Source organism: Micropterus salmoides, unplaced genomic scaffold, assembly GCF_014851395.1.
Source record: "Micropterus salmoides isolate LMB-PRFRI ecotype aquatic unplaced genomic scaffold, ASM1485139v1 Ms_hic_scaffold_22, whole genome shotgun sequence".
In the NCBI taxonomy this organism is placed as follows: domain Eukaryota; kingdom Metazoa; phylum Chordata; class Actinopteri; order Centrarchiformes; family Centrarchidae; genus Micropterus; species Micropterus salmoides.
The window spans coordinates 11062923-11082558 of NW_024041373.1; the positions used below are offsets into that span (position 1 = coordinate 11062923).

The 19636-nt window shown below is 42.6% G+C and overlaps 1 protein-coding gene across 1 annotated transcript in view; it reads left to right on the forward strand.

Annotated features, from left to right (window-relative positions):
• The first annotated feature begins 5056 nt into the window (after nucleotides 1–5056).
• Nucleotides 5057–19636, forward strand: part of unc5b (unc-5 netrin receptor B) — a 51071-nt gene continuing 36491 nt past the window's right edge. The window contains exon 1 of the mRNA XM_038737190.1: nucleotides 5057–5872. Within this exon, the coding sequence (XP_038593118.1) occupies nucleotides 5785–5872 (88 nt within the window). The 5' untranslated portion in view covers nucleotides 5057–5784. The remainder of the gene's footprint in view (nucleotides 5873–19636) is intronic.

Below are 19636 nucleotides of genomic sequence, written 5' to 3' on the forward strand. Positions count from 1 at the left end.
ACTGTAAAAATGCAAGGAACTGTCTTGTGAGTGGTTGTTAGTCATATTAAATATTATATAAAAATTAAGTTTCAAAAGTTTGTAGTTCCTTCATTGCTACACACATGGAAAAATATAATGAATTCATGGAATAACATAAAATAAATAAAATAGACTAAACCAATATATTCCCTTTTTTAAATACAAACTGTAAATAATTTAAATAAATAAATATGTGCATATTTTGGATTTGTTTCTCTGTCATTTTCTCCACGCATTTTAGAGTAATGGCTTAGTCTGAGCCACAGTATTTTAATGACATGTCTTTCACTTTGATTTACTTTTAATATGTTTCCTTTCTGTCATCACAAGGCAGCCGACCCAGAAGAGCAGCAGACTAAAGAGCTTATTGTGGGCATCCTCACTATGCTGGATGATGATTCAGCTCCTGCAAGTGTTGCGAACATTTGTGTTGTCATAGAAGAAGACATCATCCTTCAAGATCTCCCTGACCTGCCAATATGCATTTGCCTATCTCTTTGGGCTGATCTATGCTTTAAACCTTAAGTATCCAAAGGAACTGAGGCACACATTTGAGACAATTCAAAGAACCAAACTCCATGCGTGAATCCAATGTGTTCAGTTGTCAGCTGTTAGCTGACTGTTGGATCCTGGACAGTTTTGAATTCCACAAATCTCTGTTGGCCGTTATATAATAATGTTTTAATGGTCTATCTATCTATCTTTTTAATGAGATGGATCCTCCTCCACCTCTTCTGATTTGCTTTTTTCCCTATTTCTCTCCTCTTATTCTCAAATTCCCTCTCTCAACCCCTCTTCTCTAACCCTCCTCTCCCCTCTTTTTCTCCTCTAGTTGTCAAGTTTTCTCTCTTCTCTGCTCCTTTTCTTCATCAAAAGTTCCCTTTCCACCTGTCTTGTAGACACTACTTCTGTTTTAAATCAACCCATGAGCTACCTCTTTTGGTAACTTTTAAGTTTAGTCATGTTGCATATTTTATATTGATGTTGAATACTAATATTAATACTAACATTAACTCCATCTTGGTATGGTCAAAACCTCCATGGAAATCCTCTCGGATCTCCCTAAATGCTACCTCATTGTATTTTGCTTTTTGAGAGGTGATACATTGTTACAACCCAAGAAAAGTGCTAAGACCGGGACAGATACAGGTTGTAATTTGCTTGGTCATTAAGCATTTGATAACATTTGAATATAGACATTGCATGTTTGTATTGTGTGTATTTATACATTTAGATGTGTCAAAGTTGTTGCAAGTCAAAACTATATGTTATTACAACTTGGGGTTAATAGAAGTAATAATTCTAAGTTGATGCAGTTCAAAGTTACAAGTTATTACAACTTAGAGTTAAGTTACCAGAAATAATAATTCTATGTTGTTGCAATTAAAAATGATAAGTTATTACAACTTGGAGTTGGGTTAAGAAAACTTAAAACTGAAAGTTGATCAAACTCTAAAGTAAAATTTAAAGTGTTGAGTTTAATTTATCCCGGCTTAAAATTTTATTGAAGTTTGTTGCCTTAAAATTTAAAGTTTTCCCAACTTTTTCTTTTTTACAGTCTAGTAATTGGGTAAATGTTCATGGTAACTTTTCACCACTGATCAAGAGTAACAAGGAAGGACATTACTGCTTGAAACAACATGTTGCTGAGTTTAAAATATACTTGTTCAATACTTTGAGCAGTATAAAGGGAATTTCATTCCAAGCTCTATTGCATTGGGACAGAGGGATTTTTTGTGTGATTTGGATGACCTGAAACTTTGAACGCATCCACAGAAAATGTCAGAGAGAACATCTCTCTGAGATAGAGCAAGAGAAATCTATGAACATGTGCCAAGCCAAACACTAATGATGGGTATTATTCATTTTTACACACATGATGTTTTCTTGGTCAGCAAAAACCTGCAGATTGGATACTTTATTTTGCTTTATTCACTGCAACCAAAATCTATTAAATGAGTTCTCCTCTGGCCTGCTAGAAATAATTAGTCTACTGGATAGGTCAACTTAATCATTCCTGAAAATAATATTCAATTATCTCCACAGCAACTTCTAGAGCATGTCTCCTATTTTTAGACCGCCTCTGTTTTATAGAGATAGGCAGTTTGATCCTTTTTATGTCAAGCCTGCAACACAAAGCAAGAGAGAGTCAGCGGTGCTAAACAGTCCTCGGCGAATAACCTATTATGCCTTAATAATAGCCCAAGCTTTCTCATTGTGTCTTCTTCTGTATGGTGCACCACATATGAGTTCCATCCCACTCGATTATGGCTCTCGTTTCCCGCAGCTTTCCTCCCCAGTTTTCCATTGGGTGCCCTTGACTCATATCTTCAATTAGTCTTAGCAAAGGGCAGAACAAAATAATAACTTATGGCAAGTTCAACATTGTCATCATTTCAGTAATAATTGGGGATACGTGTTGGAGAGAAGGAAGAGAGGGCATATTGCCTAGAGCTTGGAAAGTGCTTACATCCTGCATGACCTCATCAAGGTAGATGTGTCACCAAAATCAACCACATAAACACTGTTGAATGAGCTCCTCACCCCAAAGTGTTCCATACGCACAGCAAGAATCACTGCTAAGTGACAGGATTTGAACAGATTGTGGATAATGTCACATAAGTATATGCTCAACATGCTCATAATAATGCAGCACAAAGAACAGAGCAGTAAAAGTGGCACAGAAACACAATCAGAAACTATGGCATGCACAGACATGTAAACAGAAAATGCATTTGCAGCTCCACGAGGCAAATCTGTCTCAAACACAACCTGCAAACTCCATTTCACGCATAACCTCTCTCGCTCTCACCGTCTCCGTCTGTGTCTCTCTCTCCCTTCCTTTGCCGTCTGTCACTCTCCTCCTACCTCTCTCGCTCTCGCTCTTTCACCAGTCACAATAAAGACTTAGTGAATAAATAAATAATCTGTAGTGTATTCTGTGCTCCAGGAAACAGCATAATTGTCATCGGAGGAGGGAGGGCACAGGGAGTCATCTCCTGTCCAGACGAATTATGACCTTTGAAGTTGGATTTGAGCAAAGTACAGCAATGTTGTTCTGTTGCCAGATACTGTCACATCTTAGGGAAGGGGCCTCGCCTCAGGCTCAGCGGCATGCGTGCCTACATGCTGGCTCTCTGTCTGCCCTAACCCCATGCCTAAACCTCTGGGCATCACTCAGTTTTACTCTTAAGTATTACTTATTTAATCTTAACAGTGTTAATCCAATCTCAAGTCATGCCAGGATAAACCTTCCTCTCCCTGACCATCAATGTGACTCAGCAACAGAAGGAATGAATGCTAGGCTCAGTAGGAGTCATCAGAGAGTGATACTACCCATAGAGCTTATGTTGGAGCAAGGCAGGAAGTAATAATCTGTGACATTTTCATAGAAATACATTTTATACTCTTTATCACCAAGTCATATGGGTGGCAAATTAAAGGAAAAAAACAACAACATTAAGTTTCAACATTAAGAGATCCCCACATTTGGTGTTTTGATGTCGGTGGTGGAGAGTGCTGTCTAACACTCTGTGGTTTCTTTTAGGTGTAAAATGTATCTGCATTGCCATGGTTAACTGACCCTAGCCTTTTACATACTCTGTCAAGCATGTGCGGAGGTTCAGATTGTCTAGTTTTGTTAAAAGGCCTTGGGGAGTCTCAAGATCTTGCTATGCTGGATGGAGATTCTGTTGTTTAGACAAGAGAACAAAGAAGAGCTGTACACACCTCTACTTGTGACCTTGTTTTCTTGGGTCTAACTAGACTGTTGGAATGATTGTTTGTCAAGGAAACTCCACTGCACCACTGTGGGATTCATCTCTGGGTGCCTCTATTCTTTAATAAAATATAATTTTAAGACAACAGAGACTAATAAGAGTGTTTTTTTATTCACCAAAATTGAGACTGGTCTGAAAGTTCATCACATGCTGTTCCAATATCTCCAATACTGCAGATGTTCACTCATGTAACAAATGACTCACATAGTTTTCATTCTCATCAAACCATTTCACTGTATGGGCACATTTATTCAGGTCCTTAATTTAATTTGTCACCCATTTGTACCTCATATGCCCCAACTAATGAAAGCAATTTGCTGTTCCACAATTCAGTTTTGTGTAGGCTTCTCACAGAAAACTCTCAAGTGCACAGGAAGGGATAGCCTACATTTAAAGCTTCCAGAAGCATCAGCAAGAGGGTTTTTAATTGTAATAAATTGAAGAGAAAATTAGTAGTTAGCATGAGAAGAGAATGTTGCTGTGGCTCAACATAGGCAAAGAAGAGAGGGACACCTACAGAAACTGCCACTGTTAGAAACGCAACAAATAAATATATTTTTCTGATATTAAAAGTAAAAGATGAATTTAGCTGTACTTCAAAAAATAAGCACCATTATAGTATCCAACTTCAATGCCAAAACAATCCTCACCTCTTCATTGTGCACCCTGAGGGATCCACTCACCAATCAGACGCTGTCAGCACCATCCAGGAACATGACTTTGATAATGAAAAGTTCTGCTGAGGCTCCAGCGTCCTCATTGGAGGTTGGCTCATTTATGAAAGGGTGCTCTCTTGTGGCCACCTGGAGTACAATGTGACCCAGGGATGCGGGAAGGATGGATTGACAGGAAATAATAAGTCTCATAAACCAAGACTGGTGCTGCTGGACTTCTTTTATAGACTCAAGATAGCTATCCACAGACTATTCATATAAGGTATAGCCCAGGGCACTGTCTACTTTACTGCATGACTAGATTTGAAATAAACATAGGCTACATAGATAGATAGATAGATAGATAGATAGATAGATAGATAGATAGATAGATAGATAGATAGATAGATAGATAGATAGATAGATAGATAGATAGATAGATTCTAATAAAAGAAACTCACAAACTAAACCTCACTTGTCTGCAGTGAGACTTTGGTGCCTATTAAATCCCGACCGGTGCTGTACGCTCTAGGGTCCGGGTTTTCTATCTCTCCCCTCCCATCTATTTCCTCCTCGCTTGCTACTAATTTACCTTCACTTGTTCAGCCTTCACTCTGAGAGGAGGAGTAGGATGGTATATGATTGGCCAGGTGGGGGCTGGTAGTCCGGAGGCTGGCATTGTGCTCCGCGTTGATCCCCGTGTTCTTGTTTACACCTTGCGGACGGGGACGAGACAAGACACCCGGGGGCCCGGAACAGACTCGAGAGTCCAGCCTGCAATGTACGCAGCAATCTGACAGCATCGACCTGTGGTACTTTTTGGTGTGGTCGCAAACCAAGTTTGTCTTTGGATCGGACGCTCCTGACTACTTTAATCTCTCCATTCAGAGCAGAAATGCGTCAAACTTTTCAGTGACTTCTGCGCTTACGGCTCCCAGTCAAGCAGCGTACAAGTGAGGCTGGGAATGAAATCTACCAGGAATAGTCTCGACAAATTGTTTCTTTATATCCATAGACTGTGATATATGCGGACCTCTTCAAACTTTGATTAGGGGCGGAAATTAACACCCTTTCAGTGTTTCCTGGACATTCACAAGCTTCTTGGTGATGGATGTGTTCTGAGCGTTGCAGTCTGTTTGCGTCAACAGCCAAGAGTGAACTATTTACAAAAACAACGACATCCAACATCATTTACTGGGGTCGTTGGTATTTCACTCTTTTCTGAGAAATTTACAGGGTTAAAGACGTTGTTGGACAAGAGCCACCCGGTGTGCCAAAAAACACCGCAGGTCACGCTGTGTGGACGTTTCGCAACGGCGTAGCCGGAAAAGATGCTCTCTGTTCGGATGCAGCGTGACCAAGGTCTCGCTCCTCTGGTTCTTCTCTTCCTGGTCGGGGGATATGTCGTGTCTGGCACTGGTAAGTTTTTAAATTAAAAATCAGTCGCGCTGTCATCATTGTGAAGTACTGGCGCGACATTTCCAAAACACACACACATACACACACACACACACACACACACAGGTTGTATTTCATTTAGTTTTGAACAGATCAAATCAAACAACTACAAAATAATCAGATTTTCTACTTTTTAATGTGTCCAACCTCTAAGTTTCTTTCACTCCCTAACTTTCAGTCCGTGGGAATTTAAAATAGACTTGGAATATCTAGTTGGCTACACCTATAGCAGTGCAGAGGTCTGGGGTCCTCTGCTGACAAGCACTTTTTTTTACCCACAGCAAAGGCTTCATTCAGCCTTACAGTAGAGTTCAGAGCTCTCTTTTTTACTTGAAGCGGAAAAATCAAACTCCCCCGGTGCGCAGGGAGTAATTAAGGTTTTGCTCCGTGGCTTCTTGGCCTCTCCAAAAAGAAAAAGAAAAGCCTTGTGAGGAATAAGACGGAGCACTTGAAGTGCTTCGGGGGAAGATATTCTTTTTTGTTCGGGATACAGCAACTAAATTTAGTGACACTTGTTTCAAGCTTTGGTGTACAAGTAGTTTTTGAAATAGGGAACATCATTATAAAGAATTTATACCTTTTTAATTATTATTTTATTAGACATAGTATTTCAGTCTGAACAGAGCAGCCTTTGATCAGGTGGACTGCCCAGACTTAATGCTGTCAAAGACTGAAGCAGCTCTCAGGGAGATGAAATCACCTGGTACACAGGGCAGGTCATTGTGGGTGAGCTGATGGGACAGGACCTGGGCACCAAGGTGATGCTGCCTGTCTCCAGTGTTAGATTAATGATTTCACCCAGTGTGGCCTAGTGGTAGTTTAGCCTGGAGTTTTCCTCCCTTCCCTGTGCCAGATCAGATTGAAATACAATACAGAAATCTGAGGGTTTAGCGGATTGTGGATTAAGCTCGGTTTACAGTAGGAAAAAAAGAACAATGCATACAACAATGAGTGCCGAGTCTACACAAGCTTTGCTACAAGATCACTCCAAGAAACACATAAGTCTCAGTCTCAACAAAACTCAGTTACAGTGGTAATCTTTTGGAGGACACACTGACTGTCTGTCCAGGTCTGTAGCCATTTCTTTGAATGCCAATAAGAACCCCCGCCGTTCATCCCAAGGTCCTTGTGTGTGTATTATTCCCTGAACAGGCGGAGCAGAAAAGCAGCTTACGTTTATTAAAATTGTGGACCACTCTGAAATCCTTGCATGAGAAAGGTTGATATAAACTGTTGAGGATTGCAATGAGGTCCTGTTAGGGGAGAAGAGCCGGGAGGAGGGGGACACCAAGGGACAATAGCTCAGTGTGCCCCAGTAAAGTTTCAGTCAGGGAGAGAGGAAGACAGAGATATATTTAGGGAATGCATGATGGGACAGACAGATTGCATTTATCTTCTCTCCCGTTGTGTGTATACCTTTCCTCTGTCCCCTCCCCTCAGATCCCTCCTGCCCCGGTCTCTGCCTGCATTGTGGATGTGCTGAGCTCATATTTCTGCTATGGTGCTCCTCTTTCTGTGTTGACATGCACATTAATTACTGCCAGGAACACTTGTCTGGAGTAGCTACCCTGCTGTCCACTGCCTCTGTGTGCGTGTCATTATGAATGACTTTATCAGAATTTAAAAACCGACATACGGGAAGTGGGTTTACATGCAGGTTGTGACACATCAGGATTAAGTGGAGACGAGCAGGTTCTCAGTAAGCCCAGAGGGGGGAAAGGCACAATAGAACAGCATCCAGACTGGGAGGTCAAGACAGGAGAAGAGCGATGGTAAAGGTAGCGACGGAGCAGTGGTGTGTTCAGAGTTAGGGAGCGTAGCATGTTAGACACTCCCATAGAGGGCTGAATGAATAGTGACACTCTTCTAGGATGAGTTGTCTCATTTGTGTAAAGTGTGGGAATCGTCTCGCTTCTGAATAGCAGTGCAACGGCTGCAAGAAGACTCACATTCTTTAATATTATATGTGAGCTAGTAAAAGGCTACTGAAATATTTGTTGCCCAGCTCTACAGTTTGGTCAAAAGAACTCTGTAATTTTCCGATAGAAAAAGTATGAATTGTGTACAAAGAAGGGAATGTGACAACCAAGCTAACCTCAAACAAACACCAAAGTAGATTTGGCTTCAAAGACGCTCAACAGATTGAGATGTCAGATTAGATTAAAGTGTCTCTAAAACATGTAGTCATAACAAAAGGGCTGCCAGGCTGTTGCATCTGCAGAGATTTGGACAGGTGGTTGGGCACCGTGATAAATAAACAGACAGACAGCTCTCTTTGGGCCAGGCCATGGGCCAGACTAGTTCCTCGGGCAAGTCCTGCTGGCAGACCAGTCCAGGCCACATTCTGTCCCGAAGCAGTGCATTAGTTTTATGGCCGTCAGGCGGCAGGGGATGGGATCGCTGGCCAGCCATTGCCCTCTCTGCTGTATTATTCATACGTGCAAAGTGGTCTTTGTTAATATTTCAAATGTGCTTATGATGCTCAAATTCTTGACATCAGAGACAGCAAAGGAGAAAGAAGTGGGAGGAGAACAGCTGCTTGGCTCTCACTGGCCTAACTGACCCGGATGGCTACAGGGGGTAGTGAAGGATTTTAGGGTACCAATAGGCATTTATAGACTAGATACAAGAATGGCAGTTCGAGCAAGTGTGCCAATTGCTGCTGGGGGCTGTTACAGGGGATGTGTGTGAACCAAACAAGGAGAGGGGTTACACAGGGTAATGCTATCCATCTGAAAGTGAAGAGGAAAAAACAGAAAGTGGAGATAGAAGAGAAATGAATCTGTGAGAGACACATTGAGATAGATTGATCTCAGGGCATGGCTTTTAAATATCCTTTATGAGAAAAGAGCAAAGAAGAAAAACGCCTTAGCAGTGGCATTCAAGCGTCATTAAACCTCTGGCACAGGCCAGAGAACGAGGCGGTGAGAGGGGGGAGACATATGTGAAAAAGAATGAGAGGAAAGGCAAGGGATGTGCAGCAGGACCAGGTTAAAGCTAGCAAAGCAGCAGAAGAAACAGTGGTTAATGGAGAAGGATATTCTATAGGAGGGAAGCGGAGGGTGGAAAGTGAAAAAGACACACAAATCCACTAGGGGGATGTTTTTATTAAGGCTCTTATCGATGGAGAGAGCTCACAGTATTAAGAGTAGACATGTTTAATGCTTTGCCAATACCGTGCATGTTAGACCGGACCATAAATCTGCAGCAAACAGCAAGGGCTCTGAAGGAGGGGAGAACAGCGAGGTAAATGGAAGAGGGAGCGGACTATAAAAAATGGAAAGAGGAATTAGCAGCAGAAGAAGGTTTCGAGCAGAGATTGGCAGACGTGAGATGAATATAGTTTTAAGCACTTCTGCAAAGACAATGTTCGCACAGTATTTAGAATCTGGGATAACAGTGATTTAATCAATGTTGCTGAGCCTGCCAGCTAACTCTGTGTGTTATTTAAAACGTGTACAAAGATACTGTAGATAATTATCATCAAGTGAAGCTATTTGAATATTCCATGTAATGCCTGCTTGGATTGTGGTTAAAAATGTCTTATTTATCTCACACCAGATGGTCTCTCCTACCTGGGTGCCTTCACATAAAACAGTTATAAAATGCAGGAATGTTTCAATTTAATCCAAACATTTAAAGCCATTGATGTTTGAAATTTAAAAATGTTTTTTTGACCAAGCTGTTTATCCCAAGGTCAAACTATTTTATTTCAGTAGTAATCACAAAATTCATTTTATTCCGTCAATAACTTTCGAAGGTGACGTTTTCGAAACAAGGCACAAAGATTTTGGCACAGGTCTTCAAATAGCTAGTGAGTGAGGCTGGAGTGAGAGAGGGGGATGGATGGGTGGATGGGTGCACCGGGGGGGTGGAGGAGGGATAGTTTCGGTGGCAGATGGGAGCTGAGTTGCTGCTGGGCCGGCAGGGCAGGGTACCCCCTGCCCCTCCATCCTGATCTGTGGGGGGAGATGGGTGGGGCAGACAGGGAAACAGGAAGAAAACCTCTGTGGGGTTCCATTGTGCTTTAGATGAATAGGCGACTCCAGAGAGCTTTTTCTGCCCCTTTGTGTGGGGTAAAGGGGGAGGTGGGGGTGTGTCAGGACTAGAACACACACACTCAGAACTCATTCACAACTTCAACAGGAGCTATAAAATATGTGTGTGTGTTCATGCTTTGTCACTGTTACACAACCACTCATGGACAGGTAAAGATCACACCTTGTTTTATCTTTAAACATCTGACATACACCATCCACCCACACATCCACCCACCCACACCCACATATGCAAAATGGAGCCACATCCTCTGACGGAGAGCATGTAGATGTGTATAATGGTAGAAGACCTGCTGGGTCACTTGGGAGGCATGAATGAGTGCAGGAATTTTCATTTAAGATCTCAGCAGCACTCTGAGCATCGTGACCAATAGGATCAGGATTCACTGCGGGGGGTCACGCCAGATCTTGAACAACCCCCTTACCCTAAGATAGACACATACACACATACATACAGTTGGTAAAAGTGGTTGCACTGAGGTCCAAATATCAGAGGCAGCGCCAGCACCTGATTGGCTGTGCTGTGGTCCAGTGCTCTACGTGAGTTCTCGTTTAAAAAGGGGATTTTTCTCAGGCCATGTAGATTCCCCCTCATCTTCTTAGTAGAGGCTTTTTTGTCTTGAAAAGGCAGTTGAGCCAAGTCCACTCAAAGCTTAGACCATAGCCAATCTGTTAATGCTTGTGTTTGTGTCTGTTTGTGTTTGAGTGTGCCATGTGGGCTTTGGAGAACTGGAGGAAAATTCTGTTTAAAGTGTGTTAATAATACACTTTCCATCAGGAGAGGAAATGTGCTGTATTAGAGAAGGTGATGGAAGTTTTTGTTATTCTGACTTCCTTTTTACACATTCGGCATATAAAACTACATTCCCCCACATCCACGTTAATATATTGCCTCCACTTGTCCCCATTTCCCCTTCCTCTTCCTGCAATCTCTTGATAGTCTCATCAGGTGTATTTATAGCTTTATAGTCTCACATATACCAACCAACCTCTGTCATCCATATCTCACTCACTCCATCATTTTTTTTACCAGCCAGCTCTCTGGCGGAGTATGGGAATTGTTCTTTAGAAGGCACTGTGAAGAATCCCATTTCTCTGAGTGTAACGCTTATTAGGGTCCCATCTGCCCTCAGGGTACTTATAAATGTGGGGGGGTGTTTCGGTAGTCGTGGGTAGGTAAAGGAGGGGAGCGAGGGGAGCTTTGTCATGCCTGTGTGTAAGTGGATGTGGGTGCCACTGGGGGCTTGTGCAAGGTGGGAAGGGGCTCTTAACACTGCAGATCACACACCAAGCAGCTGGTGTGTCTAAAGTAGGGGAATGACACAGAGACCTCCCCGGAGAGATGGGCGTATTGAACGTACGTGTACATATCTCCGGCTCAGAGAGGGAACGGAAATGATCCTGCGTCCTTCTGTCTGCATGGCAGGCAGCTAGGCAACAGCAGGACTTTCAAACAACTTACATTCCCCGCCCCCCTTGTGTTTTAAATCAAGGCAAATGTTGCTTAATGAGTGTATTTGCGAGTGTGCGTAGAGGAGGGAGGAGAGAGGGCTTGGTGGGTTCTGTGTGATTGGCTGCATGTCAGCGAAGTGCTGTGGTGTTATTTAATGTAGTGATTGACATGGTGTTAAAGCACCATGTTTGTCTCTTAAGCTCATTGCCCCTGTCAGTAATGGAGCTGTGATTGGCCACTTAATCAGAGGTCCACAAGGGCACATCCAGACCTTTCCTATCCTTTACTTTCCCTTTCCTTCTCTGTCCCTGTTTTCTCCTTAAGTTGTCTTTCTTTTCCTTTCCTTTCTATTTTTTCCTTTCCTGCCTTTCCTCTCCTTGTCTCCCCTTCCCTTTTCTTTTCCTGTCTTTCTGTTCTGCTCCTCTCCTCTCTTCAGTTTGAGCTTTAAAGACTGTGCTAAAGAAAAAGAGCTCCTATGCAATATCTAGCTCCATCCCCGAAACATATGCAGACACATATAAACGCACAGTTGGGGCAATAATCCCTGTTTCTGCTCAGACACTCTTGGATCACAACCATAGCAAAGAGAAAACTGAAAAAAGAAAATCTGCCCTCATCCACCCTTTAATTCCTCCACCCGTCTTCAGCTCCAGGACTTAATTCTTACTTCTCCTAGAGAGGCTTTGACTGGGAGTCTCCAAGCACACAGTAAAGTTTCTGTTTCTCGCCTTGGATGCAAGTCTTAATCAAGGGCTGACAGGCTCCTCTTGGCTTGGTTTGTATGTTTGGCGTGAGTGTGTGTATGTGCGCGGGGTGCACGTTGATGGGAAGCCAGCCGTGTTACTTAGATATTACTCCCTTTTCTGCATGGGTCACTGTGGGGTCACACTCCCAGTCTCAATCAGCACACAGCCCACGCACACCCATCCCTTTCGATCTGGCAGCCGTTCTGATTGCACAGGAGGAAACCTGGTTTATCCTCCTGGTTCATTCACCACGCCAGGTGTATGCGGTGCACGCTACAAAATGCTACCAGGCATCAGCCCCTGAAGAGTTAGGCTTCGTTTTAAATGGGCGCCATGTGAGAAATTGCGGCATCTCATCTAATGTGGCAGATGTACCTAGCATGTAATTAAGGTTAGGTTTAAGTGTATGAGCTCACACGCGCATCAAGTGTGTCAGCGGGTGTGTGTTTCAAACCTCTTACCTGCTGCTGACCAGATGGGCTTAGCAGCCGACCTCACGCTCACCTCTTCCCGCCACTCCGCTTAGATTAGCTGGTGAGCTGAGCTTAGGCACACAGGCATTATAATGGACATGCAAGACCCCACCCTTCTCCCTCCAGCAACACCCAATCCTACACACACACACACACATAAAGCATTATGTGCAGTCCTCATTCTTCACGTAGGACATTTAGGATGATGATGTGCTGTTTGTGTGCGTGTGTGTGTGTGTGTGTAGCTGGTTGGGCAGCGCCTGTGGCCTGCTGTTTATGGGGATTATGAAAGCAGATGGACAGCCATGCTGACTGGTGAGGGTTCATTAACTCTGGGTGTCTCTGCTCTGACTCGCCGCTGCTGTTGCTCAGCTTCACTTGCCTCCAATCCTCTCAGCAACAAGAGGTGGAGAGTGAGTGAGTGAGTGAGTGAGAGTGTGTGTGTGTGTGTGTGTGTGTGTGTGTGCGTGTTCGTGTGCATGCGCGTGTGGCTAGAGAAAGTACCTAATACCTCAGAGAATAGATGTGAGCTTGAAGTTTCTGCTTGATTAGTTTATGTGTTAGCGGTGCAGTGACTGCCCTTTGACGTCATTATGTGAAACAGCCACCAGATTAATTTGTAGTGAAGCATTCCCTGTGTCTTTTTGTGTCAAAGGAAGGTTTTTACCCATGAAAAGCAGCCGGGGAAACAGGTTTCATATAATCATGCTACTGAAGGCTGAAGAGTTATGCTGTAGCGTGATGCACCATCTTCAGCAGAGGACCATTTCCATGGTATTTCACAGCTCTGCCAGGGGAGATGAATAGGTATAGTTATAGTGGGTCATTAAACACTGAGCGGTGATTCTCTGTCTATAGCTTCAACCTTCACGCTGCAGCCAGCTCCTGCCCTCCTCTTACACGACTTAATAAAAGAAACATGGATCATGCAGGGAGAGATAGACATACCTGTGGAGAGCCAGCCAGCCAGACAGACGGACTGGCAGATTCCCAGGCAGATGGGTTGTTTGGAACCCCTCAGGCCTCAGCATTATCAGACAGACAGAAAGAGTAGTCGTCGGTTACAGTGGTTGACCGACGACTACTCTTTCTGTCTGTCTGATAATAACTGATTGAAACTTGGCAGAGTTGTGACCACAAGTAAGAAAACCTTTAACATTTAACCTTTATTTTTATTATCAATTAATCTTTTGATTATTCTTAATCAAATAAGTCAAAATCAACTAAGTTTAGTCTATTAAATGTCAGAAGATAGTGATTAGATAAATTGATTGTTTTGTCCAACAGTGCTGCTTGGTCTTTGGCTGAGAGTTAAATGAAAAGATTGACACCGCTCCCGTCACTGTATGGTAAATATGTAATGCTCCATCCACCAATCAGTTAGCTTAACAACTGCAGCACATAACCTGTCATTTTTATGCTTATTTTTTTGTTTGAATTAAACAAAAAAGAAAGAATGTGTCAATTAGTGGGGTCTAGAGCTGGTGACAGGAGGATTTTGTTACCTTTGCACAGAGCCAGCTAGCAGTTTCCACATGTTTCCAGTCTTTATGGTAAGTTAAGCTAACCAGCCGCTGGCTGTAGCTTCATATTTAAGAGAGTGGTGTCTACCTTCTCATCTAACTCTCTTCAAGCAACAAATTATTTAACTTTCTCTTACTCAACTTAATTGATTTTGGAAAAGAATGGAATGACTTAATAGTTAAAGTACATTCTGTGTAGCCTAATTGATATGCAGCTTGTTTAAATCCTGCCTGATGACTTTCGTCACATATCATTCTCTTTTCTCACATTACTCTCAGTTGTATCACAAGCACTTTGCTGTTTCCAAACAACAGATTTTACCAAAATTTTAAAGAAACAACACAAAGGATCCCTCAGATTACCAGCTCTACTAAACCTCACAAGCAACGGAAGATAGTTAACAGGTACAGGGCTGAACTGGGACAAAAAATCGGCCCTGACATTTTTGGCCCAGGCAGCCCACCAAAATCGGTCGGACACCCCTCACCAATACACCATCCTTGCTTTTAAGGGCTTAGATTAGGGGTGTGTCATTTTTGTTAGATTTAGGCTAGAAGGCTATGAATGGCAGAAGGAAATAGAACATTTACGTGCGCATGTCATCGTCCACCCACGCCTCAGTACCAGAGTGTGCTTGTGTGTGTGTGTTTGTGCGGATCATTGCCTGCATTCGTGCGTGTGGTTCTGGTGAGTGTGTGCACTGAGATGTTGTCACTTGCGGCAGTCCCTCTTTATGCTCTCATGAGTGTGAGTTTGTGAGTGACAGTTATACAGTGGTGTGGAGTGTGTAAATCTCTTTCCCTCTAAAGCTCCCAGCAGTGGGCCTTACATTAGCACAATTTACACATCTGTCCAGAGGCGAAGAACAGGCAACTCTGAGAATAATGAAAGTCTCAGTCAAAGTTTGTGTGTGTGTGTGTGTGTGTGTGTGTGAGAGAGAGAGAGAGAGAAAGCAGGAGAGCCAGGAGAGACTCTGTAAACAAGAGACAGAGGAGGTTTATTAAAACCCCACCACCACTCACCATCCTTTTGTCCTTCTGTTCTCGGTGTCCCTCACCTCTTCTCCCCCTCTTTCAGTCAGAGGAGCGATTACATGCCCCTGTCTCTCTTGTCTTTCATCTTTCTCTGTGAAGAGGAGAGGAATGGAGGCCTTCTGTGGCGTGTAATTACACAGAGGGATCCTGGATGAGGGCGTCTGTCTCCACAAACAAAAAAGCTACCCCCTCTCCCCCTAAATACCTCTTGATAGGTGGATATCTAAAAAGAGACGTTTAACTGCCTTTGATCCACCACAGGGCCCTTGTCTTTACCTGGCACTTATGGAGGCCTAATAAGTACTATCACAAGTCTATTTATTTCATTAGAAGCACTGACACTAACATATGCATGGCCCAGCTCCAGCACTGTGGGAATGAAATACACAGCTCCTCCATTCATTTTAAGCACAAAGTCATAATCATGACACATTTACAGGCCGGTGTTCCAATCTTACCCATGAGTCAAATTGCCAAATGATTATGGAAGGGTGGATTTTTATGGGCTTACATTGGTATTGGCTGAACCTCTAATTGGCCCACAGCACATTTGCATTCTGGGAAGGTAGTAATGGTGCTCATTGGAGGCACTTTAAACGAGAAAGTCATTGCACTCTGACTTAATTCTGCTCATAGAAGTGCTGATGCCTCCAGATGGCTTTTTTACTGAGTGTGATATGGCCATTTTGTGTGCATGATCATACACTTACCCAATACTTGGGGAAGAGCTAACTTGTCATCACTGACGTTCTCTTGTCTTGTCTCTTGTTACCCATTTATGCCTTATAATGTTTATATTGCTTCTTATTTCATAACCGCAACAGAACAGAAATGCAAATAAAGCTAGCGGACATTACATGCTTACAGAAATACAAAATAAGTGTTGACACTAATAGGATGTTTGTCATGAATGTAGTGGACAAGTGATTTTTCTTTTTTCCCTCGTTCTTCAGCACCACCTTTCTGTAACTAAGTGTATGTGTGAGTGTTGTGCAGCAAACAGGGGTTATACAGTGTGGTTTGACATTCTGCAAAGGTTACTGAGGTCAAGCAGCTCTCTATTTGAGAGCAGGAGTCAGCCTGAATGTATTTAACGTGTCTTTTTTACTTGTGTAAATCCGCCCCCATTTGTTGAGCCATATCTTTTTCTCTGAACTCACTGGGAGATGAAGTGAGCATTCTGGTGCAGCTCAAACAGACTTGGCGTCAGACAATAGACCAGGGTCTTCTATTGCACTTAGCTGAAGCTGTTGAATAGACTCTGAATAGACTTGGAGTGGTGCAGCCATGCAGCTGCTGAACAATAGTGGGATCAGCAGAAAGGCAGCCGGTGACCTCAAGGTCTGCTACGGCCCTGTCCACGCTGATCCTTGAACCCTCACCACACAGAGTCAGCACCAGGAAAGCCACAGCAAAGACCCTGCAGTAAATCGAGCAAATCAAACAAAACAAAAAACAGTTTGGAACTGTAAACGTTTATAGCTTCTAGTGGCTAGCATAAAAGCAATAGCAAAACATTTTGAGAAATACATTTATTGGCTTTCTTGCCGAGAGTTAGATGAGAAGATCAATATCACTCTCATATCTGTGCACTAAATATTAAGCAAGAGCTAGCAGGCAGTCAGTTTGGCTGGAGGCAGGGAAAAACAGCTAGCCTGGCTGTGTCCAAAGTAAAAAACTCTACCTACCAGATCCATACACTAACAGAAATCTAATTGCATCTAATGGTTTTATGGGGAGTTACGTGCTAGAACTGGGATTTCATGGCCGGATATAGGGACTTCCTGAAGTTCTGATGTCACCATGAGGCACCAAAAAGTCAAACTACTTTTATAATTTTGACTTAACAAGTCAAGTTCTACATTCTCTTCTAGGGGCATAAAACCACTGTAGTACAGCTAAGTTACATACTTGCTCTGTACTTCTAGCTGTACTGACATCAGTGATCAGTTAAAGTACTTGTTTTGTGTTTGGCTGCGCAATGCACAAAATTGTCACTGTCTCTAAGTATAAATTGGTGAGCTGATATCACAGATACAATGCCTTGTTCACTCTCAAGTCCTGCCGTTTTTTTACATCTTTGTTTTTCAAGGAGACTGGTGCAACGCAATATGTTTACACACTGTTTAAACTACATATTTGCAACATTCCCAACATGGATAATGGGTTTCATGGGTCTTTGTCTAACTGGGTGGTGATATGTTTTAATAAATCTGCATCCCATTTGGAAATGAATGTCCTCAATTTGGCTTTGTGACTGAAAATGTTAAGGAATTCATCACACTGAGGGGATCTCTCTTTGTCAGGCAATGGGAAGCATTTTATTCTACTTTAATAATAGCAACTCTCTGAGCCTCAGACATACTTTCATTTCCCAAAATAAACACCGTCATCACTCTTACGCCCAAAATCAAACACAACTTTACACAAATCCCAACATCAGGAAAAAAACATCCACACACAGGCGATGCAGCCCTCCTCCCTGTGTTTGATCACAAGCGCGCCCCCTCCCCATTTGTGTTTATTCTGGGGATTATTCGGACGTAATCTCTTTAGAGCATAATTCAGATTAGATTTTGTGTTATTATTGCTATGTCCATTCCCTACTGTCCTGCTGGGAGTGCTACTGTGTTTTGAAAATTGATTAAAACTGCTGACCACTGCCCTAGATAGCACAGGCTCTGGAAAGTGGATGAAAAAATAAAAACAAACACAAATGATACAGCATTGCATATTCTAAAAACATGTACTCTTTAATGGAATGGTAGGAGTACATGCTCAGCACAGGGGTAGCCAGTGTAGAAATCCTGCTTTCATGCATTGATCTTATATTAGAACAGCAGTGGCATTCGTATTCATAAATGTTAAACACAAGATTTGCCTCGGCTAACCAGTTAGAGATTGCTTTTAACTTGAAACAGCCATAAAGAGAACAAAAGATCTGGATTCTCTGCTATTTACCTGAAGCAAAAGCCTGAATGCGTGCAGTGAAAGCCAGGGCTCCATCTGTATTGGAGCTGCCATATCGGCCTGAAAGTTGCTCAACAATTTGATATTCAGACATCATATTTACTCTGCTTTTTCAAGATAGTGTTTAAACACCATCTGCCTTTTACGTCTGTCTCTAAACTCGGAAATCTGAACCAGAGAACCCTTGAATAAATTACAGTATATGTGTAAGAAAATCACAGTGAGTGTAGGAAATAAAATGCATTCCTTGTTTGTAGCACAGAGGGTCTAATTTTCCATTTTCTTCCCAAAATCACTTCATCAAAAATATGCCAGATTACAATATTGCCTCATATCAATAACATATTGTCTCAACGTATTTAGCCATTGTGGCAATTGAGCCACAATCAGTATATGATGACATAAAGTCTACTTCCTTTATATATATGTTGTTCTTTCTTGTGTGCTTTGTTTTCAACCTCATTAGAGAAAAATACCCTTTTATGAGTACACTTGCACAAAAAAGGAGAAAGGTGAATACATGTTTGCAACAGTAAGCACCTACATTCACCTTTCACAGACACAAAACATACACTAAGTCCCTCAGTCCCAGACATACACGACCTGCACTTTATATCCTTCCAGTGCTGCCCTTTGCTTGCTTGTTTTTCTCAATTAAGATGAATTATAGAATTGCATTGGGGAGCAGGGACAAGGAGCGCTTATTGTGATGTTACCCTGAGGCACTCAGTCAATGAGTTGGAGAGAGAAACAGAGTGCTGTGGATATTTTGGTCTCTATGCCTCACACCCCTCAGATTCCTAATGGACCACACGACATGCAACTTGAGCCAAACATATTAAAGCCTGCGCATGTGTGTAAGAATGAAAGAAGGAGGGAAGGGGAGGTGAAGCTCGGGTTCCATTGCTCATGTGTGGAGGTGGAGGAGATGGAGGAAGTGAGACAGGGGGAGGCATGGGGAAGTTGTGTTTGTGCTAGCTGTTGGAAATTTGAAGATCCAGACTAGGCTGCAGTGTACATTTCATTACTCTGTTCTCCTCTAGAGGCCACGGTGTGTGTCGCAGCTCCTTCTGTGGGCGGAGGAGCGCCAGATGATTTGATGAGCTGCACCTTAGTAAATGGATGCTATTGATCTCCTCACCGTGTTATGTCATGTCATGTTGAGTCTAAGACAAGACAGCATGATGAATCTCATGCTGTCTAAAATTGCTTCTTGTGCTCAACTGCTCAACTTTCTCTCTTTTTCATCTTCACACTCTGTAAGTACACTGGTAGCTACACTTCATTCCACTTTGCTTGCCTGTGTCTTTCTGTTCCTCTTTCCTTCTTTTTTATTTGTTCCACTGATCACTTTCAGTGTCTCCACAGCCATTAAAATGATTGGAGGCTGTGTAATGTATATTAATGTGCTTGTACTTTCAGAGTTTCGCTGTGCATGCTAGAATATTTCACGAGGAGAAAACACAG